The sequence below is a fragment of the Tachypleus tridentatus genome, chromosome 1, assembly GCF_004210375.1.
Source record: "Tachypleus tridentatus isolate NWPU-2018 chromosome 1, ASM421037v1, whole genome shotgun sequence".
Taxonomy (NCBI): Eukaryota; Metazoa; Arthropoda; class Merostomata; order Xiphosura; family Limulidae; genus Tachypleus; species Tachypleus tridentatus.
This window is the reverse complement of record NC_134825.1, coordinates 153,408,010-153,429,149: the sequence shown is the minus strand read 5'-3', so window position 1 is coordinate 153,429,149 and position 21,140 is coordinate 153,408,010. Positions and strand designations below refer to the sequence as shown.

The window sequence follows — 21,140 nt, the reverse complement described above, 5'->3', positions numbered from 1 at the left end:
TGATAGCAGGAGGAATGCAGATTTTGTTGGCAAAAGTGGATATAAAAGGGTGTGAGTGATACAATGGAAGCCAGAACAAGCCACATAAAACAAAATACACCTCACTGTACATGCAACATAGCCAGTTATAATGATAAAAACGTGAAAACAATAAACTAAACTATATCAAGCTTGCAAAGAATGAGCAAACAAATTAAAAGTGAATTAAAAATGAACTGAAAATAAAATATGTTGGTCAACTGAATTAAAGAGAAAAATATGAAGAGCAAGTAAAATCTCAGAAAATAAAGTGGTCAAAGTGAACAAAAAGTCAGTCCAAAAACCAGTATCATCTTTATAGAGTGACCAAAATCACAATAAGGTATCTCTGATATACACTGACTCCCTATCTCTATGTAACAACTGCATAGGTACTTCCAAGAGAAAATTCAAACCATCATAATTTAACTGATCCATAAGGTTATCTAGCACTGGCAACCAATAAGAAATGGCAATCCTAGTGTTATATTTAATATGGTCATAAAGAATGAGTTTTATATTTTAGATGTGGCAATACAGCAATACAATAAGAGCACTGTATCTTGAAACTGTGATGTTATACAATTTGTACCTTCACAACATTTGGCAAGCTTTCAGTAAACATTATGAGTCTCCCATACAGAAAAAAATTAAAATTTCTAATAAAGTGTTTTTGCTAAATATTAATAATTCAATAAAGGAACGTGAGTATTGAGTACTACATGTTGTCTTCATTTCTTTTATTGAGTATATTACACGCAAAGTAACATAACAAATTAACATTAATAAAACACAGACATTAACTTTATGTTTTACTTCTCTTGTCAGCTGCCATTTAGTTGTTCAAATCTGAGAAATTGAAAAAGTACTTTAAAGTGTGAAGTACTTAACTAAGACAATGCAAGTAATATAGATAACAAATTACAGGCAACTGTCAAACTTTGTAACAAACCACTGGTACAACGTACCTAGATGCATACATATTGACCATTATGATTAGATATTCACATTTTCCATGTGCAACATAAAATAAAACTTTAAAATTTTAAATTTCTCAAACATACTAATGTGTATAGGATGTTCCACACTTCTTTAGTTTACCTTCCATTAAGTATTAGGTAAAAGTTATTTAAACATTTTCTTGCACATTATGTAAGTTACTGTTCATGTTTATCCATCACATATTTAATGTATGTAGTACATAAATTTTATGAAAAAGAAGACATTTCTTCTATAGTAATTCTCACTCAATGGGATAAATATATTATGTGTAAAACATTAAACGACCAAACAGTCAGTATTGTTAAAAGTACTGTTAGTATTAAGGTTCTTGTAAGCAATTCATTTATGGGTAAATGACATTTATGTTTAGCTCCTGAGAAATCCATAGTACTTATCTTTGATTTCCTTAGTTGGTAGTCCACAATAAGGCAAAAGTTTTAATATCAATTGCTGAATTTACAAGGAAGTATTTTATCAATTAAGATTGAGACATTCAAAATACGATGCAAATGAGAGCATAGTAAAATAAAATTATAACATAGGGTAAAAATAGTCCAAAATAAAGATATTTAACAATAATTAGCTCACGTTGGAAATTGTTCATACAGCAAAAACAATCAACTACGTGAGTGTGTAATAGTTTGATAACAATAATAACCTTTGGCATGAGATGTGTATAAAAGTAAGGACACATCTATCTTTATCACTGACATGAAGATTGAGAATTTTGTGAAAATGTGTTGGCTAATTTCATATTGAAATGAATAAAGACACAGCAGAATGTTGACAAGTGAAAATACTAACTTTATTAATAAATAACACAACACATGAAAGAACACAATCTCATAGCTAGTCAAGTGCATCAACCTTCAACTCTGGGCAGCTCTTCTTATATTAAGTAATAGAATTTGATCATCATTCTTATGACACATCCATAGTCCTATAGTTCAAAACAAATTTTTCTGGCAAGGGATTATAATAAATTGTAAATACACAGACTCAAGGTTAGACAGTAATAACTATTATGTTATGTCAAGCACTAATTTACAGTTAGAATTACAGTTAGCATAACATTAAAAACTGAATAAATCTACCTAAACTTAAAGATAAGGTAAAATTCAAAGCGCAAATAAAGCACACAATCAACTAGCTTATAAATGAACAAAGCAAAACAAGAGCATATTAGAGAACCATTTGCCTGGCAATCTAACCTAAGTCTACTCTTTTATAGAAGTAGAAGCCAACATTCAACTTGGTAGCTCTGCCAATTAAAGTTATGCCAGCTTTAACATACCAGCTCTCCCAACCAATGTGGCTGTCAGACATGTAGTCTCAAAGAATTACGTATGACCTATCAATGTCCAAACAATCAGTACAGTTGCAGAAACAGTTTGGACTAACAAACAGGTTCAAGTTCAGCTTGTAATACATGAGCACTTTAATGATTTTGTCTTAACTAAAACATATAAAATTCTGTGATACAAATAAAATTAGTTGAATTTGTAAACAAATATAACTGATAGGTAAAAGGATTTAGGTAGATACTAAAAAACTGCATTATAATAATGTTTACGTTAAAATTAATATATGAGAAACCAAAACCTTTGCTACACAATGGGGTATCTGTGCTCTATCTCCTGTGGGGAAGCAAACCTTGGACCTTAGCATTATAAGTTTGGAGACTCACCACTGTCTCACTTAGGTTATAAGGCAAACTAAAATGAAAAGTAAACATATAAGGCATGAAACTGTTTAATAAATGTGAATAACCTTAAACAGGCTGAATTAAAATAATGAAGTTGAGATATTTACAACATTACTAGTTATGTTATTAACATCTCCACACCTAGCTGTGAGAATGTTCTTCAAGTGTTTAACAGAAACCAAAGTTAAAATGTTCATTTACTCTTAGGTACTAAGCTATTAGAAAAAAATGTATTTCTAATTTTATGAAAAATATACAGAAAGCTTGAGTGTATAATATAAACTTACCATACTAATATCACAATACAACATAGGATATGGTGATCATAGCTCATATTTAGTTTGGTAATAAAGTGATTTATAAGTTATTATATCCAAATTAATGACTGTTTCATAACTTAGTTGCACATTTCTCAACAAAGGATGCATATATGCACTCTGTCTCATCTGATTTTTCTTAACAAACTACTACAGCATACTACTCTATGTACATGTAATTATCTTTATAAGTGTTGCATGTGACTTAGACCACTACAGTGATGATAACTATGATTTCTATGAACTCTTACTGTAAAAAGAGGGACAAGGAAAACACCAATATGAAAGTGTAGATTAAAATTGGTATTTACAACATGGGTGAAAATTTATATATCAAATGGGCTAAATAACCTAGTCAAAACATTTCATAGTTCAGGCATAGCCATCCCTAATTTAAAACTACTCACTAGAGGGATGATATCCAGTCAACAGCACCCACTGCCTTCATGGTTAAACTTTTGATGGATAGCTGCATCAATTGTCAAGATCTAGTCACACTGATATAGTGAAAATAATAAAATGTTTTATTATTATATTGCATGTTGAGCCTTGAACTTTCTGATATGCAAAGTAGTAAGTTCAACATGATGCCATGTATTCAAGGATGCTCTGAACAGAATGTGCACAGGATTGGCCCAATGCATCAATGATGTACTGTAGAAGGAATGTTGAATATAATTATGTATTTGTATTTGCTATGTGTATCTGCCCTAAGTTTGGTGAGCTTTTCATAGAATGTATAAGTCTGTTGTACTCAAGTGATGTCCATGAATTGACAACAATAGTCAGTGTGGAAGGTGATGTTCATCTGAAGGGTAAAATGAATAGTTGATAACTATAACATCATTTGCATAATACAATGTTGAATGGCACTCTGAAAAACATTGTGGCATACACACTTTGACTCTCACCCATGCACATAAAGTTAACCAAATAGACTAAGCATCATGTTTAGAGCACCCCTGTGTAGCAGAAAGTTAAGTATATGTATTATATTGAGCCTTAGATTTTCTAAAATGCAGCCCTGTAAATCAAACATAGAGTTGTATGAAGCTTGTTGATATATTAAAAAAAAAGCTGTGATTTGTCACATAATTTTTCCCCAATAAATTATAAAAAAATTGCATATTTTATGTTTTACTTGTGCAGTGTTTTGAAGGGATATATCACATGAGTATAAAGTTTGAGGTAGATATGCACTTAAAAAACTTAATATGTTTATATGGTCACAGAGTCATTATCTAACAATGGGTGAAGAAGGTTGTATTTTCCAGTATGGAGACATTATACTCAAACATTTGCCAAATGATAACATAAAGTGGACAAAATATTGAGGTAAATAATAAGCATATTTTTGTGTTAATACAAAGATAAAGGTATTTTGAAGAAGAATGATATAAAACTATCAAAAGCTAATGTCCAAAGAAAAACTTACCAACTGGCATATATTTACTTTTCATTGAACCAGAATCAAACATGTTGAGCTACAATGTTACAAGCATTTAAAATGTTTTTAAATGGTTTAAACACTTTAGGCAGCAAGCAAAGGTTATATTTTATAACAGACATATAAACTACTATTTGTATTTATTAGATTAACCACTGACATCACAGGTGTAAGAAAAAAAAAAAAAAAGTTTTAAAGTACATTTTCTGTGATTGTGAAAAACAGCACTAAAGAAAGAGTCTGGTATGTTACAGTTATTAATTATCTTTTAACTGTATTTATCATTCTATGTTTTCAAAGTGCTTTTGATATTGATATGAATAAGTTATTTGAAAAATTGGTTTTATTTTGAATTAAGGGACAACTGGTACAGATAGCCCTTGTGTAGTTTTGCATGGACTATCATATTATAATGCTTCCTTCCCCCAAAGCTCAAAGGGTGAGCATGTTTGGTGGGACAGAGATTTTAATCCATGACATACAGGTTGTGAGTCATGTGCCCCAACCACCTGGTTATATTCAGAGGGATCCTTATACTTTGCACCTAATGCAGAATGATATATTTGTAAATAAAGTAAAACTTTTAAGTGATTATATACATTTGATAAGTCTTTGTATGAAGTTCAAAGCATACAGAGAACTGTACTGAATGTATAAGTATCAATGGTATAAATACAATAATTATCTGTGAGACTACAACAACATGAGTGAAAATGTTTATCTCCTTTCTCCATCTAACCAGAGTTACTGATGAAATGACTGGATGATATTCAAGTGCAATGACCCCTGACTAATACGTTCAAGCATTTGCAAAATGCAGGTTAAAGAAATGTTAAGCAGATTGAGATTTATAAAGAATATTATGACAAAAAAAGGAAAATACAAATTAATAAATAAAACAGATGTCAAACACAATAATAATATGTGTTTGGAACCAAAACAGTCAGCTTCTATTCATTCAAGCTCAAACTGATTACTGGGATAGGACAAGGATCAAACAAATAATAATAAGCTTTGCACAGTAAAAGAGCTCATACTAGCTTGTATAATTATCTATGTCATCCCTCAAGAAAGCCTTGCCTTATCCGAGGGAATTGATATAAATTTAAGGTCAAACTAGTACAAGCATTTAGGTAATATCTGTTGTAGCATGTAACTTTTACTTTAGCAAAACAATATGCATGTCCAGTTTACAAGGATGCAATTAACTACTGTAGAACACCTAAACAAAAATGTTGAAAAGTCATGTGAATATAACTAAAGTAGCCTTGACCTACAAAACATTTGTGGTAATTTTCAGGCTCTTACTTGAATTTTCTTATTCTGTCATTTTCATAAGTACCATTCAGGCTACCTATACTTTCTTACAGGCATTATGTGTTAGATCAGTAAACTTTGCATAGTCTATTTAAGAAAAACCTTATGTGGTCAAACAGATAAACTCACATTGACATAACTTTATACAACCTTTTCACTATGGGTATCCTTTCTACCCATTTCATGAAGTCTCAGTAAGTTCCATTCAAAATGTTATTTAACTACTTTCTTTTCATGGTATGTGAATAAACACAGCACAAAAACGTAACTAATAATGCATATTTTAATAGTATACAAGTTTTAAGTTCTTACAACCAAATAATAAAATTCCGAATTTCCTCTAGTGAGAAAATTGTGAGATTTTCTCTCTATGCATCCCCTCTTCTCTAATCTATTCATCACTCTTCTAAGAAGTATAACATTCAATACAAGTTACTTTTCCAAATATGCAGTTTGGAATCCTTCAATAAAGGTCTTTTTAATGATATGAGATTTGTGTAGCTTTTGATCAAGATATGTGCAAAAAAAATTTAAGACAGACAGTCAAATACATGTATAATATTTATATAGACAGAAAAATATTTTAAAACAGCTATGAAAGGGTGAAATAAGCATTTATTTCATAAGTGACAACTACAAAACAGGAACAAAGAAATGGAAATCAACATACCTGTTCATGACTGTTTTGAAAATGTTTGGAAAACACTGTAACACATTCTTTGTCAGAATTCCACATTTGACAAAGGTTGGTGATCCTTATTCATACAGGCATCATAAGCCAAGTGAAATTTCAAAGGTTTCATGCAAGTGTAACAGGAAGACATTCCTAGGAGTTACTTTCATTATGTCATGATCTTTCTTTTTCCTCCTCAAAGATTACATTCAACAAGCCAAGTTCAAAACCCTATATGTCAAAATATGCATGGGATGCACACACCAGCCCAATTTGTAAATTTCTTCAGATAGGTCTTTTGCAACTGACAAAGGCACTGATTTTTTTTTAATGCTATTCAGGTTTTAAGTCAAACATTTGGGAATACAGTAATATCTTATACAGTTTTATTAACTTTAACATATGGTATTATAAAGTTTGTGCCATAATTATGCATATTTAACATTGCTGTGTAATAATACTAAAGGTAGTAACTTCTATTTCTGTTGTACTGTTTGAGCTATGTTTCTTTTTTAAATTTAAATGCTCACACTATTTTTAGAATCACGTGATACAAAATTCTTTGTTCACAATTAATGTGATTCAATTTATAGTGCTCTGAAACTCTTATAATTTATTTTGAAACATTGTGATTTCCTAAGTTATGTCTAAAGTACAATTTTCCTTTTCAAATGTATATTTTTGTAATTATAGTGATTTTGTAATTAGATTATTTGTAAGGATATATCCAGATGTGTTCCAAAATAAAAATAATATAAATGCATTCTGATATGTTAAAAATAACTTTCTCAAGTAAAAACGTTTTTTAAAGTTTCATAAGTATTTTTACAGCCACCTCCATAAACTTATTTTTTGACATTCCTGAACCAAGTCCACACTATATTGCTAAGTATCATCCACATGCCTGCTTACAAGGTTAACAAATATACATTTATATATCTGTATAAATAATGTTTATTAATGGGTTCCTTTATTGAAACATTTAAAGCTGTTTTTACATGCATTATAATTACAATTCACTTTGAGTATCTGTACCAAACATAAAGATTTTAAAGTGGCTATAAAACTTATTATGGTTTACATAGATATACAAGTTTAATAAAAAAGATGTGACAATAAAAGTGAAATTTCAAGAAATATACACCTCCACGTTTTATGGTTATTAAAAGTACACTGTTGCAGTGTTTATACCAAATAAACAAGATACAAAATACTCCAAATGAATACATTTAAACAAACACAACTTCCAAGTATTTTAGAAATTGTTAAATGAGTCAAACATGCAGTCTACGAATACATTTAAACAAACACATAATTCAAATGTTATAATACTGTAATATCCATTGAAGATTAATAAAATCTAAACAAGTACAATAAAATACACTACATGATGAAAATAGAAAAATTATAATATTTTCAAAATAAGTTAAATACAGTTATGATAATTTAGTTTTATATTTATTTACACATCAAACTTAAAATTATCACAATGTCAACATCAGAACACAACAATAGTTAAAAACAAAAGCAACACTTTTTAGAACTGTTGTCATTTTCTTTTTCTACTGAATAATATTTTTCTTCCACTAATGATTGTGTCGTGTCACTTATTACAGTTTTCTCATGCTCTTCTTCAGTTATTTGTAAAGAAAATAACTGTTCATTATTTTCACATTCATTTTCATTGGTTTTTAAGAAGCTGGTTTGTATCTTGTCATCTTCTTTAAATTCTGAATTCTCCACAGTTTCATCCTTTTCTTCTAAAGTTTCATGTTCTTCACCATATTTACTACTACTCTGTAGATGAACTTTCCATTTATTGATGTTTTCCCTAGGAAGAATTTAATCTTAATGAAAGTCACAATTAGAAGCTTTTAACCCCAAAAGAGAAAATCAATTTAATTAGCAGAAATACATGACCTTCCAAAACACACAACATTTAATAATAACAATTTACTAAAGTTATAGCTTTTTCCACTGAATCACAGAATGACTGTATGCATTTGCAAATACTGAAATTTTGTTGTTGTTGTAAATGCTGGTACTACACAACATATGCATCTGATATGTTAAATGTTTTACTATCAACAAAAATTGCAATAACTAATTTGATATTGGAAGTTCGATTGCAATATTAAAATTGTTATTCTATTTTCACTGATAATATTCTTAGATCATTTATTCAATACTGGATAGGTCCAGTTTTTGTTTCAAAGAAATTTTTATCTCAGTATGTCACAAACTCAAAATATGTAGAAGGTAGCTTCAATGCCAGGCTCACTATTGCACACTAGTGCAGTTGCACCAGGATCCTGTCATATTTGAATATACTACTAATATTTAACACTGATTTTCATTTTATAACTTATGGGCCGTGTGGCCAGTTTTATCTGGGCCCCAAGCCTCACATGATGTATTCGTCCAAAACAGCAACAATGTAGTTTATTATGTACTAATATAGTTTGTCATCTATTACTTTCTTCCTGTTGGCATTTAGAATATCTGTACCTATTGCAGCCTTATGGTCATGATTCTTTCCATAGGTGCAGTGAAGATCAATTAGGTTTTGAAATAAACAAGGAACTCGTGTGAATTATGTAGGACAATTTGACAAATGTCACATTAGAGAAAATGAATAACAAGGGCAAAATAATATGTATCACATCATCAATTACAACAGGCACAGGCTGACCAGCATTCCTGTGTTTGCTATCTTTCATTCTGTGTTCAGACCTAGCAGAGTAAACTTTAATCTAAAGTAGAGTACAGTATTTGTTCTTTCTCTGCAAACAATTATTTATTCTTCATGAAAAATGATTGAAGAAAGTTGTATATTTTTATATTTCACTTACATTTAATCTGAACTTAAAATAGTTCTGTTTATGGAAAAGTATTTCTTTTAATAAACACAAAACTTATTTTTGTCATTTTCCAATTTTTAAAAGGTTATCTATCATGTTTACAATAAAAGTAAATATTTATGTCTATTTTTGTGATTTGTTTCTTTCTCAAAAGTTTTCTCATTTAAATGAAAAGAAGATTTGAGAAATGGTTGCTAAAAAAAGGAAAAGAAAAAACACAAGTACAGTGTTGTGTTCAAAAAAGGTTCAGAAGGTCATAAAATTCTTCCTGACCCTTGAAGATGATGCTGTCAATGATGAGGTTCTTCTGAAATCACTCAAAGAATGTCCATGGAGTAAAGTATCTTAACTCAAAGAATGTCCATGGAGTAAAGTATCTTAACTCAAAGAATGTCCATGGAGTAAAGTATCTTAACTCAAAGAATGTCCATGGAGTAAAGTATCTTAACTCAAAGAATGTCCATGGAGTAAAGTATCTTAACTCAAAGAATGTCCATGGAGTAAAGTATCTTAACTCAAAGAATGTCCATGGAGTAAAGTATCTTAACTCAAAGAATGTCCATGGAGTAAAGTATCTTAACTCAAAGAATGTCCATGGAGTAAAGTATCTTAACTCAAAGAATGTCCATGGAGTAAAGTATCCTAATATACAGAGTACACACTTGTGGGAGACCATATCCATCTGTATCAGGTATACTCTTTGCCAGTTATAAAGATAACATGCCAAGAAACTGAGTGGAAAAGATGTCAGTCCAATCAATAATAGGATAGTGTAGAGAGGCTAGAATGCATCTGACTGTAGTTGTTAGATCGACTACAGTTCAAAACTGGGTGACATTGAGTATTTGTTATCTGGTCTATGGTATCAGAAGTGTTCCAGCTGTCTTCATTCCTTGTTGACTAATATCCTAAATTTGATACACCTCAACGTTTAATTAACTTCTGAATTTAAATTACATTTTAACTTAATTTTGGACTGTTTTAGATTATAACACATAACATAAATTAGAAGCTTGCAGGAGATAAATTACAACATATAACACATACCACTGAGAAAAAAATAAGTAAATGAGCATCTTTCAAAAACTATATAGGGGAAATGATGGAATAACATGGAAAGAAGAAAAATAATGGAAAAGGGAAGTGTGTGTAAGACAAAGGCAGGGAAACCTAATCACATGTAAAATGAACAAAAAACAGAGGATATGACCTCCAAATCTGAAGAAAATACTCAAGGGTTTAGGAGCTAAACAAAAGCAATAAAGCACATTTGGTCATAGGAAATAATAAAATAAATGGAATGAGGCATGTATGCCCCATAGTAGTGGTAAATGTAACTGAATATGTAAAAAACATACCTGAGAAACACGGTCAGAAAATCATGAAAAAGGCTAAAAACACAATATAGGTATAAGATGAGGCAAAGTTAGGTTGGAAAGAAAAAACTGTCAAAAACTCTTCTGCCACAAACAAGGACCACAGGTGAAAGTATGTCAAGAAGAAAAAATGGTCCAGGAATCATGAAAGACCCCCACAACCCACTGTACAAAAGGTGCCGTGTGAAAATGTGCATAGTATGTCTTCAGAAGATTTGGTAAATATCTAGTAAACATTAAACAGAAAAAAAAAGATTTTTTAAAATTAATATTTGTACTAAAGATTTGTTGTCAGACTAGGCTGAGTGCAAAGTGGTTGGTAAGTTAAGTTTTAAAATAATGTTTATTTCATTGTATAGTTTTCAGGTTTCATTTGCATAGTAACCTCCTAAGATGTCATAAGTTGTTCTTAAGTAAACTTTTATATTTATCTGTTTTCTTTTCATCCCTAGTACTGTATACAGGCTAGATCCGTTTTACAAACTTTGTAACTACCATAACTAAACATGAAAGAAATCTAAATTACTATTTATTGCTGCACTACAGCAGCTCATAGAATGGCTCCAAGTTTGTTTTTTTTGAAGTACAAAATTATATTTCATAATTCTATCATCTCTTGACCAATTTGAGATCTAATTACAGTTTTAGACTCAGGAGATCAAACCCTTCATTATAATGTGTTTGAACATGCCAAAGGTCTCACAGATTAATTTACTCTAATCCTCCTACTCAGATTAGTGCCAAAGCAAATTATCACAGTGGGGAAGTCTACCATAAACATATCATTGAGTTACAAGATGCTCAGACAAAAACATACTATGAAGTGTTTTTTATTTTGTTTTTAAAATTCTTCTTATCTAACTTAATAAGTTTTTAATATTTATATTTTGTTAATTTGATAGCAGTAAATAAAAAATACATGAAAAAAACAAAACGAAAGTTAACATTTACATTTCGGTCCTGCACTGTTTTACTATGGAAGTATCGAGGAAAGTTAACCCCATTTCTTGTAGAGATGTTAACACTTTAATTTTCTAGTATTTTAAATATGAAACTTAGAACACACAATATAGAATACTGTCCAAAACTATCATACTTTAACAGGTTTTCTAATTAAACTATATATATTTCTATATGTATGCTAAAATATTTTCTTCATCTAGTTGAGATGATCATGTTGATAGCAACTAAAGAAATTAATGTAGAAAAACTCAAAAACGATTGTAAGAACGATCAAGCTAAAATTATAAGGTAGTAAATTGAAATATTTTCTATTTTATTGTCAATACATAATCCAATAACAGATGCAGAAAGAGTTATTCACATTTGTTAAAGACAGCATGTGATAGGAGGGAAAGTTTTCATTTTAGCTCAGGGATATCAAATTTATGACTGTGTGAGTCCTTAGACTCTAAAAGGATAAATCTGGTGTGGATAGGAATTCTAAAATTAACATTTTGGAGCAGAGAAGAATCACATGACACCTATTCTGGGAATTTATTTAAATATTTTTTTTAAATTAAAGCACTGAAACTTATATAACATTAAAATTTAAATTATAAGCCACATGATTTAACTTCTTGTTTATTTTCTTTACAGCCCCTCATGACAAAAAGAGAGATGTTTGTCAAGTAATAATTTCAAAACTAAACAAGACAAGACATTAATATACTAAAAAAATCTGATTCAACAATTTAATATCTATTGTATTTCATTAAAATATAATAAATTATTCATTATGAGTGTTAATAAGTGTCTTCTGTCACCATTAGTGTTCAAGTTAGTCAATTTTTAATTTATTATGAAAGTATATAATAATGCATATATATATGTAATCATTTTACTATGAAAATAGACTAATATTGCAAGAAAATTACATTTGAACAGTATACTAATAAATTTTACAAGACAGTGCAGTAAATATACTATAAAATTATAACTTCATTGCAGTAAAAGGACAAACATATTAGAGTAATTTTACAATGCAACAGTAACACCAAAGAAATTTTACTATAAAAGCTGAATTAAGTTTTCTATGAAAACAATAATACTACAATAAGTTTAATATAAAAAAATAGTAGTAACACTGCAGTGATGCTTCTATAAAATTACAGTAATTGTACTAAGCAAGCACACTGATATTACAGTTTCCTATAAAACTGTATATTTAAGTAATTTAGCTATAAAAGTGCAGTAAATACATTATAGAATAATAGTAAATTATTTGTAGGAAAAAAATTAAAATTATAAATAAATATTCCAATTTTCTATGGAAATACTACAGGACTTTTTCATAATGGTAATAATAAATTGTACTTAACAAGTTCAATTCCTCACCAACCACATCTATTCAAATTATTACAATATAAAAATAGTATAATAATTAATGTCCCTGAAAGATACTTTAAAGTAATGAATACAATTTTCTAATTTTATACCACTAAGCACAACACTATAAGAAAAAAAAAATGTCACAAACTACATGTTATAATAAACCACTGAGTATAACTCAATTATTCATTCATTTACAATGTGTGTACTTACATCAAACAATTTTATGTGGTATAATGATTAATATCATGAAAAAAAAAAACTAGTTTCAAACCTTTGAGTATGTTTAATAACTTTACACAACTAAACAGTATTCTTTTTAAACCAGGACATAGTCTTCTTAAACTAATTAGCAAGCAAATAGCAACATAAAATGACATATGAATTAATTATAATCACTTACCTTAAACTACTGATTACACGTACTTCAAACCATTACATTAAACAATTTCACTATAAGCCTTTTGGTGTTCACACTCAGCTCAAATATCCAGAAAATTAAAAAAAAACTTACTTTTATTACTTAAAATACAAAGTTATTATTAGTTCCTAAAATTTAAACTTACTTTGAGTGTAAATAATAAAATTTTAAATCAGAAAAGTACAAATAACTGTACCAAGAGTATAATATCAAAAAAGGGATACATACTCATTCCAAATGCAAATTTATTTGTAAACCAGTTGCATAAAAAACTTTATTAAAATCATTCTGAATTAGCATACATATTTATTTTAAATTGTAAAACAGGTGCTTTTTGGAAGTTGCTGGTTCATTATATGGACTTACCTTATACCATTTCGTAAAACTTCAGTCTTAGGTAGACACTTAACCAAAGTCTCATAAAGAGGAAGGCACATTCCTTCTAGGAAAAAAATCTGAAATAATAAGACATTTCACACTTACCACAAAAGACATGTCTATAAACATATCCCAAATGCACTATTTGCCTACATTGGAAATGCAGTTGTTCATAAATGAATAAATGAATATCAAATTTATTTTCAGTAACACTAAATTCAAGCTTTACATAACTCTAACATAATAATCAATGTGTAGTGAAATACAAAGTTGAAAAATCTTACATATGCCAGTAATGCCTTTTTACTGTAATAAATAGCCCCACCTTTTAACTTTTTTGCATCTGCTTTCTTTTAATTTTACAGTTGTTTTAACTATCACAAAATTAAAGTTTAGGATAATAAAATGATCAGGTCACAGTCACTCGCTCACCTCTAGTTTCAGTAGCTTCCAAATCAAATGATCTTATGATATTTTACATGAGAAGTTTCTTATTTCTTCATTTCAGTTCCTTTGTTAAAATATATGCATATACTAGCAATTTAACACTTGTGCCTGTTTTGTGCTTGGATGTCATAGGTTCAGTAATCCTCCTTTTTCTCACTGTGTTGATTATACAAAAACTAGTTAATCTAGTTTTCGCATATGCACAAAAGAACACAAAAGTACATAAAAATTAGAATAAAGTGTCCAAAAATTATTAAGAAATTTTCATTCCACTAACCTTCAGCTAATTTCCACCTAAAATTCAACTGAACACCCAAATATAAGTTGTTGGTGAGTCAAGAAGTGTAGAATGGTTAGGGTGCAATCAGATTGTACTGTGTGTGTCTTTCACACAGTGAACTAGATATACTGAGGTGTGGTCAATCAACCAATCTTGCTGCAGGAAGAAGGCACATTAGCTGTTTGAGGAGCTATCCATGATGCACCTAAATTCACCACTGTCCTGTTTCCCATTGGTGGTGTGTACAATGTGAGGAATTCTACAAGTGGCTAAGAACAGAAAATTGCCAAGGGTCTCACATGGTCCACTTGAAGATAGGAGAAGATTTCACACAGAGGATATTCAGAGAAGTGCCTGGATCCCTATCAAACACCTGCTGGAAAAAGTCTTTTATTGGACACATACAATAGTTTACCACATCTATATCATCTACAAACCAGCCTGAATGATCTTTTTCAAGGGTCAGTAAAAATGAGATGCAAGAGTATGAAACAGGTGACAAATTTGATACATCAAAATGAGAAAAAGCCTGTGGGTATCAATATCAATGGAAGAACGTAACACAGGGAGGAGTTGGAAGACCAATCCAGCAAGGGTAGAATGCAATAAGTCCCTGGACAAATAAAAAATAAAAAAAGGGATAAATAAGAGATAAAGAGCAATCACTTTCCTGAACAGTCAAAGCCTTGCAAATAAAAGCCCAGTCTGGTAGAAGAGTAAATAATTATGGTGAAACAGTGTGAGAAGCACTGATGACCTGTACATTCAAACAATGGCAATCATAGATGAGAAGGATAAAGATGTATATCTTCAGAAAATGATAATATAAAGGGCAAAAGCCAATGACTCAAACAAGACATCTGTGAGAGCATGTAAAACCACATTAAGATCCTAGTAAGACATGGGAGTTAGATGAAAGGGTCAAAGAAAAAGAAAGGATTGGAGAAAGCGGAAAGGATAGAGGAAAAAACAGTTGGTGATAACAGGAAATCCAAAACACAGTTGGCAAAGCAGCTTGATAAACAGCTATGACAGAAAATAACATTCCATGGTCAAAAGACCATGTGAAAAAGGCCAAAAGGGATGCTACAGTAGGACAGTTCAGAACAAATAGTGGCAGGTGGCCCAATGTGGAAAAACTGTAACTTCCACTGACAGATAAAAAAAGTTGAATTACAATACGAATGGGGAAAGAAATAGGTCGCATGTCCAGTTTTAGGGTAATGGACTAGACAAAATCCACATGCGAAGATGAAAGGACAAAACATCTGGGTTAAAAAGAAGTGTGTCTGGTTAGAGAAAATGGTAAGCAAGGCAGAAGAAGAGGAGGCCTGGATACCAGATGATGAAGCAGAGGAAACCTGATTTGTGCTAGCCAAAGAGGACACACCAAGAAGATACAATAAAGGGCATTGCATACCATGGTGAGGACATGAGGGAGGAGAAAAAGAGGAGGATAGCAGTAAAAGATGAGACCAGTCCTAGCTGAGAGCACTGACTTCCAAGACCAAAGAATGAGAAATTAGGAACTAGAAGAGTGTAACTTTCATGAAGAGAGGGGTGGCAAATGCATTGATGAAGGATATGCCCAACTGAGAGAAAACCCAACAAAACATTTGAAGGTGGAGAAACCACAATGTGGGTAGAATCTGGTCTGGTCAAGAAAAGCAATCTGCTACTAGGTTCAGAGTTTCTGGCAAATGAAAAGCCAAGAGAAATACTTGATTAGAATGAGTCCAAACTGCAGGTCCAATGCAAAGAGTCCTGAAACAACTACCTCTCTGAAGATTTATATGAGAGATGACCACAGAATTTTCAAAGTGAATTACGACCAACTGATTCATGAGAAGAGATATGAAATGAGAACATTCTTCATTAACAGTGTGAAGTTTGAATATATTGATATAGAATGAGTGCACCTAAGAAGACCACACAAACAAACTCAAGTCACTTTTCAAAGATGCACCCCAACCTAACAGACATCAAACTACCAAAGATAGGTCCTTAAGAAGAGAAGGGAGTCTCACAAGCCAAAGTTCCTAAATGCAAAAGAATCTTGTGCAGAGCATATAAATGAGAAGAGAAAATGTTGGTGACAAGAGGAAAGGAAATGGGTAAAGAGGTGGAAAAGAAGTGTAGATACAGGCAATGGATAAGAACAAGAACAACCCATCTGTCAGCTGAAAATGAAGACCCAAGGTTTCTAAAATGAAATAGATGGTTTGTTTCATCATTGACTATCCACAACCTTGATGTCAAAAAGTGCAAGAACAGGAAAAAGATTGGGAAACTGAAATGGAAAGGGAAAATGTATACTGAGCAGTCCTTGGAAAAGGAACAAAAGGGTGAGGTAGAGAAAAATGAAATTTTTAGGAAGATGACAAGAACTGATGCTTGGACACCACGGGGTGGGTCTCCAGGGAGACAGGACACCTCCAAAATCCTCTGGTTAGCAATCACAAAGATAAGAATTAAGCAGGTGAACATCAATGAGGAGAGCATCATTCCAAATCAACAAGTCCTAAAAAGAAGAAGCAGATAATAAAGAATAAAACAGAAGATTTAGTACAAGCTAAAGTGATAAAAATGAGGAAATGAACTTTCCAGAAAACCATTCTGGAACATGAAGTACCTCAAAAATAAGGGAAGGTAGAATAATAAACAAAAGGTAATGTAGAAAAGTGTTGGAAAAAACAAGAAAAGTATCAAAGCTGAGTACTAAAACGTGAAGTAGAAATTAAGGAATATGTCCCTCCACTTCAAAGCAGATAAAAAAGGTTCCAAAGACTGGGGATCAAGAAAATGAAATTAAGAATCAGAATGAAAGCAAGTAAGATAGGATGACCAGACGTATTAGTATGTAGTTTTTCAAAAAATAAGTCTGTATAAGCCATAACATCATGTGAAGGGGGAAGACAAAGTACTTTGAGAACAAATTTCTTATTGTAAAAAAACAGTAGTAGTCGAAAGTCACAAGAGAAAGAAAATAAAACAACATACCTCTAGATAAAGCAATACCAAGAGCAAACCCTAATAGGGAAAAAAGCTGGTCAAAACTTATTATCCTCTTCACATTCAAACTGAAGAATAGGAATGTCAGTCAAATGAAAGGGAGGAGACCCAGTGTAGATGAGGAAACCAACAACATGTTGAACAATGTTTAATATATCCTCCTCAGATTAACTTCCAGTAACCACAGTAGATATAGATCCCACGTAAAATCATCACCATCATAGAACAAAGTAAAAATTACTATCACTTGAGAATTTGTAGGTAAGCAAAAAAAATATTTTTCTTGTTTACTTTAGAAAAAAACGAAATCAGTAAAATTTGAACAAAATTCAGTTTTTTCAAGTATTGCAAGTCTCAAAAACTGACAATGTGTAAAAAAACATATGTTCAAGACAATGCTTAGGAAAGAAAGTTATTCTGAGTGTAAGTCCTTAGGTAAGGTACTGAGCAAGTAGGATACATCCTTCTCCTATTGATAGAGAATGATGTCATCATGCACTCGTGCAGTTCACATTAACACAATTTTTATGTGGGAGTTAGCTCAAGCCTTGTGGCATATAAATTTCACAGGCAGATGCATACGGGTTCAAGTTATTCTGTGTGCATGTTGATACCACAAATAATAGCATACTCTGACAACAAAGTTGTTTTAATAAATTTTGAACATAACTCTCTGAAAGGATAAGACATCCACATGTTGACCTTGTCACATACATAAGGTTATAAGATTATTAGTGGGTTAACTCATTAGTTCACCTGATAATCTTTTGCTATGCAACAAATACTGAGTTCAATCCTGAGTACATGGCATGCAAAAACAGAATTTTTTCACCTATAATTATTTTAATGTTTTGTTGCAACATCAGTGAAGTTTTTATTTAACCCTTCTCATTAGGTTGCTTCAAGAAATAAAAGATGTAATAAAGTTAAATACTTATCTATCCCCTTTCATTGTAATGTATTTTTCTAATAATCTTTAACAAACAAAAACATTTATTTTACATCATACTCAAGTAACATTAAAAACATAGTATGTATACAATGAAAATTAAAATGAGTTATTTTTACCTGATCTTCTGGCATTTTGTCAATGCGATCACGATCCATCACTGGAAGAGGTTTAAATCCTATCTGTTTTTCTTTATCTCCCTACCAATAAGCAATATGACATCCAATCAATGTTTTAAGGCTTTATGAGATTCATTACTATTTGCAAATACAGTTCCTAAACTCTTCTTAAAGTATAGAACAGCAAATAATAACAGTATAGCAAACAATAATATCTTCTCGTTCTAGTTACAAAAACCTATGTACATGTTTGCTGCTTGCCACAGGTTGCTAAGCCGTTTCAAATTTCATAAGAAGAGGATGTGAAACAAAATAATTTTTTTAGGTTTTATACATACATTTGAAATAAACAAAAAAAATATAAATAACTATTTAGCGATAACATGGAATTCTACTATAATTTATCAGGCTCAGTAACTAAGCAACACTTTGTCTAAAAATATGCAATTTCGAGCAAACTAAAGACACAACATATCAACTTGAACTCTTGGTTTGAAAGAACGAGGAAGATTTCTAGAACTTTAAAATGGCTGAGAAAGTTACTAGAAAGACATTCTGGGCTTTCAATTGGTTATTCACATGTCATATACTGAAATAAGTATATATAAGGGACTGTTTCCAAAACTGAAAGTGGTTAGTGGAACCTTTGAGACTGATCCAGTACAAAAGCCATATCTTAACAAAGAGAAAAGATATGAGGTTCTTATTTTATATTCTAACTTGTTAATATCATTAATTTGAGTTTCTAAATCGTATGAAACTGTAAACTTTGTATTTGGATATCACAAACATTTAAGTTGAACCAACACTTCATTCAACATACCATGTAAGACATAAATCAATATTTAGGTTTGGTCTTTTAATATTTAATTTTAAGTTAAAAATTAACTAATACATACTATTAGAACTTGAATTATAACATACAATTTGATACCAAACTTATTGACATAAATTCATAAGTGTTTCAGTAACATTCTGAATTCAAGTCAACAAAGGTAATAACCTGGCCTTTGACTCATGGTGATAGGGTTAAACTAACAGTATTTATGCCTGATTTTCTCATTTATGCCTTTAATATGCCATTTAGGTTTGTTCTTTTCAAGAAAATACCTATCTTGATTTTAAAGTAATAAATTTTAAACAATTTCTACGAATTTTCTCTTCATTAGTTTTTAACTCATTACTACAATTCACCAAATAATAAATCATGTCTCTTGGTCTCAAAATTGGCTCAATGAAAATTGAGAACTTATTTTATTCTTTTTACCTGAAGTAAAAATTCTACCATAATAACATTATTGGAACTTTTTTCTGTACTAAAATAGATAAAACATTCAGTCACGATTAGACAGGTTTTACAGAGCTTTCTGCACTGGTTTTACTCTCAAAACAGGAGAGATTCCACAATCTGCAGGGCTTAAAATAATGACATTTATCTGTCAGTGTGAAAAATTTGTCCAAAAAGACAGAATGATATAGACTTCATTTATGAATGAGTATATAAGTAAAATATAACCTTTTACTATATATCATTATCACTGCTGTTTAATACAGTCCTCTTTTGAAATGTAAATATGCAATGTAAACTATTTTTGGTATTTCGTTGATTTGTTTTATGCAAGTTTGCCACCAAGTTTTGCTAGATATTAAAATTAAATTATTTTCTTCAATTGTCTGTTGGTTAGTTGTTCAGCTTTTGTTGGTGCAAAGCAACTAGGCCATACAACAAGCAAAAAAATAAAATTAAAAATATTGTTCAGAATAAAAAGGTTTTTACTTATACTTTTAAATAGTATAAATGTATACTGTGTTGCTGTTGAGCTTAGGATTTTTCAACAGTAGGTGTTTGTGACTTGCTGGTGATAAATTCAATGATAACTGAACAGCATGCACTTCACTTGTTTTCAAAATAATATATATATACAGAATAAGTTAAACGTATGTACTACAAATTCTTAACACTGTGAAGATTACAGGCATATTATAAACAAAAAATATATATATAGTTCTCTTCCTCTTGTCAAAAGTCCACTTAGGTCTATTCAATTACTTCAGAATTTCAGTTTACAAGCCAACTATCTTCTCTATTGTTGTTGCTAAATTATCCAAATAACAGTTCACTTACTTTGTCATTAACTTACCATGTTTGTGTCCTATACTTATAAAAACTTGTCTGCTCCCCCTTCTTCTTTTATATTTCTGGGAATCGTTTGTCTATTTGTCAAAGCCCATTAAGGCTAATTTAGAATTTAGACTTTAGAACTCTTTTTGACAAAATAAAATATTCTACTCTTGTTTATCTGATGTTTCTCACTCATGTCTTTCTATTTATATATTTATTATTAAATTGACTGCTCATTGTATTGTTAAAATTGATGAGTTACAAATAACTTCCAGTAGTCATCTGATTTTAACTCATAATAATAATAATAAAACAACTGAGCAGTCATAAAATATTCATTCACAAAATAAACAAATTTAATAATA

General features: G+C 30.6%; 1 protein-coding gene across 1 annotated transcript in view; it reads right to left on the bottom strand.

Annotated features, from left to right (window-relative positions):
• Positions 1 to 1,803: 1,803 nt before the first annotated feature.
• Positions 1,804 to 21,140, bottom strand: part of LOC143227681 (cAMP and cAMP-inhibited cGMP 3',5'-cyclic phosphodiesterase 10A-like) — an 89,823-nt gene continuing 70,486 nt past the window's right edge. The window contains exons 18-20 of the mRNA XM_076459024.1: positions 18,654 to 18,734; positions 13,835 to 13,923; positions 1,804 to 8,310 (exon numbers count right to left, since the gene is read on the bottom strand). Of these exons, the coding sequence (XP_076315139.1) occupies positions 7,995 to 8,310; positions 13,835 to 13,923; positions 18,654 to 18,734 (486 nt within the window). The 3' untranslated portion in view covers positions 1,804 to 7,994. The remainder of the gene's footprint in view (positions 8,311 to 13,834; positions 13,924 to 18,653; positions 18,735 to 21,140) is intronic.